General features: G+C 43.0%; 1 protein-coding gene across 2 annotated transcripts in view; it reads left to right on the top strand.

Moving 5' to 3' along the window:
• LOC138052117 (uncharacterized) overlaps positions 1-7,500 on the top strand; it is a 33,057-nt gene that overhangs the window by 9,233 nt on the left and 16,324 nt on the right. For both annotated transcript variants that reach the window (XM_068898495.1, XM_068898496.1), the window contains exon 2: positions 7,306-7,500. This exon is cut by the window's right edge and continues 14 nt beyond it. In XM_068898495.1, coding sequence (XP_068754596.1) covers positions 7,322-7,500 — 179 coding nt within the window. In that variant the 5' untranslated portion in view covers positions 7,306-7,321. The remainder of the gene's footprint in view (positions 1-7,305) is intronic.

Here is a 7,500-nt window from a genome sequence, read left to right as displayed (position 1 = left end):
ACTTGGTAACGTACTCAGCATGTGATTTGGCTCCCGTTTTCTCCTCGAGATCAAACATTACATCAATTGGCAGGCGAAGATTACGACCAAATAAAAGAAAAAATGGAGCATAACCTGTTGACTCATGAACAGTGCAGTTGTATGCATGAACGAGTTTATTTACATGATCTCTCCAGCTGGATTTGTGACTTTCAGGTAGGGTTCGCAACATACTGAGTAACCTACGGTTCATTCGCTCAACCAAACCATTGCCCTGTGGATGGTATGGAGTAGTCCTCGAGTGCATTACTCCAGAGAGTTCCTCAAGCCTCTTGAAAAAACGGTTTTCAAACTCGCCTCCCATGTCATGGTGGATTTTCTCAGGAAACCCAAAGCGTGGGATGAAATCATTGAAGATCTTGTCTTCAGCAGTAATAGCGGTCTTATTCCTCGTTGGGTACGCTTGCGCATACTTGGTAAAGTGATCTACCACCACCAGGATATATTCATAGCCTCCTGAGCTCCGCTCTAGGTGCACAAAGTCGATAGAAACCATTTGAAGAGGAGCCGTTGTTGTAATTGGCTGTAATGGTTCTCTTGTTGGTAGATTTGGACGGCTCTGTTTTAGGCATCGGCATACGTGATGGATAAAGTTCTCTACATCTCTCCTCATGTGTGGCCAATAAAATCTCTTTCGGGCCAGAGCTAGCACTCTCTCAACACCAAGGTGTCCCATTTCTTCATGGAGTTCAAGGTAAACGGTGCGACGAAATTTCAGTGGGAGAACAACCTGCTGGTTACGATAAATTAACCCACTCCTCCTGTGTACATGAAACTTGTGCCACTCGTTCAGGAGCTTACGAACCAAAGGTGATTCTTGGTACTTTTCCTTCACTGTCGGCTTGTGGTTTGCTTTGAGTAATTCAAGGACACGTCCAATGTGAGGGTCTTCTTTCTGTGCTTTCATTAAATCCACCACTCTTACTTGATTGCAAGATGCTAATGACAGGGCGTCGAAAAGATGGAGTTCCTCTTCTTCATCAGTCAGGGCTGTCAGTCAAATTGAGTCCCCATTTGACAATGTCTGGACTGCAGAGATTGATGCATGCAAGCTTTCGGGAGTTAACTTCTCAGTGCAACTGTCCATGTAGGTGTGGAAGTCACGGGGCAATCGGGAAAGGCTATCAGCATCAGCATTCAACCTGCCTGGTCGATACCGTATTTCAAAGTTAAAGTCTGCAAGCTCTCCCACCCACCGCAATCCAGCAATCCAGCAATGTAGCATTTAACTTAGCAGATGTCAACACATAAGTCAAGGGATTATTGTCGGTGTATACTACAAATTCAGGAGCGTAACAGAGGTAGTCCCTGAACTTTTCTGTCACTGCCCATTTCAATGCTAAGAATTCCAATTTGCCAGAGTGCATGTGGTAGTTACGTTCAGCCGGGGTCAGAGTCCTAGAGGCATATGCAATTACTCGGGTAGAACCGTTCTGCTTCTGATACAAGACCGCTCCCAAGCCATCCTGTGATGCATCGGTGTGTACAATGAATGGCGCATTATAATCTGGGTATGCCAGTAGAGGAAGTGAAGTTATTTTACCTATTAGGGTAGCCAACGCAGACTGGTGCCTGGGTTCCCACTTCACTGGTGACGAAGATGGTAACTGTCCACTACGCACCCCTGGGCTCTGTCTGGTTGAGGTAGCATTCTTTTTCCCCAGCAGGTCATGATTGAGGAGATCGTAAACGGGTTTTGCTATTTGTGCAAAGTTTTCGATATGACGGCGGTACACCCCAAGTAGACCCGTGAGTCTTCTTACTTCTCCAACGGTCCGCGGTTTTAAATTCTTCATTGCAATCACTGCATTTGTAGCTTTGGGATCTATCCGGTACCCGTCTTTGAGAGATAATTCTTCCAAGGAAAGACACTTCCCGTTTGAACAATGCACACTTTCCAGGCTTAAGCTTCACACCATAACTCCTCAACCGACGAAGAACTTTACGGAGATGTTCAATATGTTCCGAAAATGTTTCTGAGAATACAATTACATCATCTAAGTAGGGGATACACATCTCGTCACGCAGCTCGCCAAGACAGTTCTCCATAAATCTCTGAAAGTTTACGGGCGCATTCATGAGTCCGAATGGTATTCGCACCCATTCGTATAACCCCCAAGGTGTAATAAACGCAGTTAACGGTTGACTTTTCTCGCCGATGAACCCCTGATGATAGGCTTTTCCCTGATCCAAAACACTAAACCATGACTTGCCCCCTAGACTGTCTAACGCTTCCTGGATGCGAGGAATAGGATGCCGATCTGGCATTGTTTTCTTTTTTAATTCTCTGTAGTCTATACAAAACCTCATTCCGCCATCTTTCTTGCGAACACAGACAACACTACTTGAGAATGGCGATTTGGACTTCCGGATGAAACCTCGGTTCAGCAAGTGTTCAACGTAACCTTTAACTTCTGGGTAGAGTGGACGGGGTATGGAAATGTAATTCTTCTGCACTGGCTGGTCACTAGTCAATCTAATATCCATCTCCAATTCGGGAATGCAGCCGACATCATCATCGTTCGTTGCAAATGCATCCACTTCATCAACCAACAACTGTCTTGCCTGCTCCTTTTGGTTTACCGTCAGTCCACTCAAATCAACTTCAGGTAACCATGGCAAGTCACTCTCAATCCGTTCAGCCGGTGTATCTTTTTCACAAGGCGGTCCCTCGCATGGGGTCGGTGTCTCAGGGTCCTTAAACCTGACTTCAATAGGAGTAACTGACCGGACCAGCTGGAGGCGCCCCAGGACAACTCTTCCAGGTGATATCGTGGTTTGTGTTGTTGGTCACTGCGACTGATAAGATGGTTGCATCACCCTCCTTCACAGTGATAAGGGATTCATGGACTGCCAATCCTGCAGGCCAGGTTGTCAACTCATCTGGCTCAAAAATGACAGGGGTCTTACGGTAGATTGGTCCAGTATTAGCACGACAAGGTAAGTGAACCGTCTCCCCTGCAGGGACAGTGTGTGGCTTCTTTGTAGATTTAACTAGACAAAGTTCATCAGAATTGGTAGCACGTATTAGGCTTATCAACGCTTATATGTCACCACTTTTACTCGTTTTAAAGCTTCTTAACATCCTTCCCAGTAATGCATCATCTTCTTTGCCTTCAGTATGCTTGACCATTAATTCTATAACATTGAAACCAATGATGGGCTGCTCAATGTTCTCCATTGTCACCAAGAACGGAACCCTAGTTTCTGTCTCATTTTCATTTGTTAACCTTACACCAATCTCTACCCATCCACAGTAAGGGATATTCGTCCCATTTGCTGCTAGCAAACTTATGGACCCATCTGTACCAAGTAAGTGTTCAATATCCCTTATTTTGACTGTTGGTAGTTGGCTCTTCAGGAAATCTACTGAAACAATTGACACTTGGGCCCCTGTGTCCCATAAAACTTTTGTAGCCATGTCATCCAGGTAGCAATCTACCAAACACTTTCTTCCCACCAGCTTAACTATACGTTCCTGTTGCCTGGGAGAGATGTGACTAGCATACACACCTCTGTCTTGGGCATCTCCTAACCCCTCTTTAAACGATTCTCTCTCAGAGAGTTCCTTGATTGCTTTGCATAACACCTTATGCTTTGGCCAATGAGCCTTCTGGCAACGCACCGAACAATACCAAACAGACTGGCACCTTGAACACTGTAGTGACTGTGTGTGGCAATCGGGCTTCAGGCAACAACTACACTGGTGGGACTTTCTTTCTCTGGCGAAGCTACTCCCTGTCCGGCTGGGGTAGCCTGGCTGCGTTTCCCGGATAACTTCTGAGCCTGGTCTGACAGTAGCGTGAAATATGGTTCAAGCCACCACAGAAGTAGCAATGTGGGCATCGGTCGCCTTCCCCCTTCCTTCTACACTCTTGGCAACCAGGTCGTCTTGTTCCAGCTTTCACTCCACCCCCACCATGATGACTAGGTATCATAGTGTCTGCTTTCTGGTTACCTGCTACTTCCCGGAGGGTCTTAACTTCCGATTTCACTGTGGCCAGCTCTGCTTGTACAGCCTTCAGTGTAGCTAGGATTTGAGAGTCCTTCTGCAATTCTTTCCTTGTGGTTGGTTCTACTGCACTTTCAACGGTGAACACCTTTGCAGACTTTCCCCTGTTGGTAAGACTGAACTTATGACTTCGCTCGGCTTCTGCCGATATGGCTAGGCTCATTGCTCCAATGAGGTCTTCGTCTGCGACTTTTGGGTTTTGAGTGAGAGGTCTTATTTTTGTACAGATGGTTTCATCAGCGAGACCAGTTTCCAAGGCATGCAGGAACAAACTTTGCACTGAGGAAGCATCATACTTAACCCCACTATCAGACTCTTTTGAAGCACTAATTATCTTCTGTCTAATCGTGAGTGCTCTCATCAAAAATGACTGCGGGTCTTCATTGGGCAGCTGGGCAATGTTTGTTAGAAGCTGGTAAAGTTCTGTGGCATTTTTCTCATGATAATGGAAGCGAAGAATCTTACGCAGCCTGGGCAGGGTTAGGTCAGTCATGTTTTCTAGATAGCTTCTTAGTTGCAGGCCTGGCTGTATAGCACGGACTACGGCACTAACTACTTCCTTATCCGAGTATCCCTTGGCAAGCCCTGATTCTATTTGGGATATTAGAGCTTGATAACCCAGCTTATCCTTCTGGCCAGGGTCGCCCACCACTCCTTGTATTTTAAAATCTCTGCGGAATATGCTTTGCTCAACCCCTTTAACCGGAAACTTAATCGTGCCTTCGTCCTTCACTGAGTCAGTAAGCTCTTCTTTCTGCACTTTTGCCAATTTTTCCACGACTTGTTGCTGCTTATACTCTAATGTACCCAGTTCTTCCTTGAGTTTCTTTAGGTCGCCTATGTTTTCTAATTCTTCTTGGCCGTAATTATCTTCCATTCCCTCGAGTGGGGGTGGGCCCAAATGTGCGATTAACCCATCGACATACTCAATTTGATCATCGTCGGACAAATCCTCAACTGAATCCTCAATTTTTCGTCTGATGGCCCGAATAACACTTAATTTCCTCTTGCCGTCTACTGCCGACTTTTCAACTTTAGCATGAAGAGCAAATTCACATAACCTACTCAAGTCCAACGACAAAATTTTGCGATCCAGGAGAATCAGTTTCTCCTCCGCCGTTTTGCTTTTACTTATAAACAACACGATCAGAAACCAGCATACATAAAATCCAATAAAAAAGCGTTCCTACCTTCCCTGTTCTCGAATCCGCGCCCCACTATCTTATGACCAACCGTCCGCACCAAATGTTTTCTTAAACTACAACCCATTGCATCCTGCTCGACATAACGTTGTCCATCGAAACACAAAATCGAGGTGTAATGGCGGCGATACACTCAAGTCCTCGTACACAGTGATCAATCGACCATCCAAACAGTTAATAAAACCATCCAGTTTCTTCCACAATTTCTCCCGAACAGGCCCCCAAAATGTTACACAAGAAATCCACACAATGTTGAATTATTCCACGTGTATTTCCACAGTTTTTAACTTAACTGTTTAGCTTCATAACGTTTTTTAAAAGCACATGGTTCTCTCTCTGACGTCACATGACGTCGCATACAGTGTCCAGTCCTCTGGCGGATATCTATATCTAACACTGAGAGCCTGCTGGCAGGCTAATCTTTGTTGAATAAAAGTGCCAATTATTATCGACAATTGTTGCAAAAAAAGAAACATGATTTGCTTTCCTTTCTTCCACCCGTTTTACGTTGGAAGTCGATATTGTTTACACACCGTAGTGACCTCTTCAATGACACCCATTGAATTAATGAATCCGAGTACGTGTTGGAATTTGTCAGCGCAAAGGCTTGAGGTTCATGCCACAAAAGTAACTTTGAATCCTTAACATATTCAAGCGATGAAAAGAAAAACGAAAAGATACAATGGGTGTTGACCGCCTTTAAAAATAACTCTATAGCCCAAAAGGAAAAGGGTGCCAAAGCAAAGTTCCGTTGCACTTAGAGTAGCCTCAAATTTTGTTAAACGTACATGACGTGAACGAAAAATGCATTGTTTGTTTTAACAGACGTACATAGTTTCATGTTCCAAACAAAACACTTTCATTGGTCAACTCGAAACAGTTGATTTCAATATTGTTGGTGATCTTAATAATAATAATAATAATAATAATAATAATAATAATAATAATAATAATAATTTATTACTTATTAGGCGCAAATTAGCATCTGAATATGATCAAATGCGCCTGACAATTAAAACTAAAACTACCCCTAATAATTACAATAAAATATACTTAAGAATACTAAAAATTAATAACACAAAAAGTAATAAATCTAACAATAACACGCAAAAGCCTTCCTAAATAAGTAAGTCTTCATAGTTCGTTTAAAAACCAAAAAGTCTTCGATGTCTCTAATACTTGCAGGAAGGCTGTTCCACAATATAGGGGCAGCTGTTTGGAATGATCTGTCTCCCAGAGTTTTCTTTGTTTTTCTTATGGGCAACTGTGATAGTAGTTCTTCAGAAGAACGAAGGTGGTATTAACATTTATCCTTTAACCGAACTAAATTACAGATAAGGACGGCGGCAGTTGATATATAGCTTTAAACGTTAATAGTAAGATTTTGAGCTCGATACGGTAAGTAACGGGTAGCCAGTGCAAAGAAAATAAGACGGGTGTAATATGATTAAACCTCGGTCTTGAACATACGAGCCGGGCAGCACTATTTTGGATGCGTTGTAACATACTTATGTGTATCACGGGAACTTTGTAAAGAAGACTATTACAATAGTCTAAACTGCTATTGTAATAACTTGAAAAACAGTTAAAAATGCCTCAAACTCCACCTAACGTATCTATATGTTGCATGATCATGCAGATGAGGCACCATTGGCAAATAACAAAGTAGAACGCCAAAGGTGGCCAGCAAAAACCTTTAATATCAGGGAGGTCTGGAACCCAGTATGCTGCCATGTAACAAAACTAGTATGCTCATATTGTGGAGCACATGTACCAGTACCTTACCGCAAAGAATCAAGCATTTCTGATACAAATTGGCTGAGTTTTTTTTTTTTGTAATATTTGATCAAAATTCGGTTTAGTTTATGACATCATCACTGGCTAATTTGCATATTTTAAAAGCTTGAATATATCTGGAAAAAAAAGGGATATTTGAAAATAGTAAACAGCATTCTTCTTCTCGTACAGACTACATGTTTTTTCTTTTAATGGCTTAGATATGAAAGATGCAAGTTTCGTCATACTAACACTTAAACTTTCGTTTCGTCACAGCTGGACACAAAGCATCATGAAAACGAATCCTTTGGCCTTTGGTATTTTGATCGCGTTTATTTCTTCCTCAACCAACGTTTCAAGTCAGCAGCGGAGGTGTTTGGGCGTCCATAACTATTGCGTTGGCCAATTTGGAGATATGCAGGCTATCTGCGAAAATGGATACTGCTACTGTACCGGACAAGATTACGACTA

Source organism: Montipora capricornis, chromosome 6, assembly GCF_036669925.1.
Source record: "Montipora capricornis isolate CH-2021 chromosome 6, ASM3666992v2, whole genome shotgun sequence".
Taxonomy (NCBI): Eukaryota; Metazoa; Cnidaria; class Anthozoa; order Scleractinia; family Acroporidae; genus Montipora; species Montipora capricornis.
This window is presented reverse-complemented; position numbering and strand designations above follow the sequence as displayed.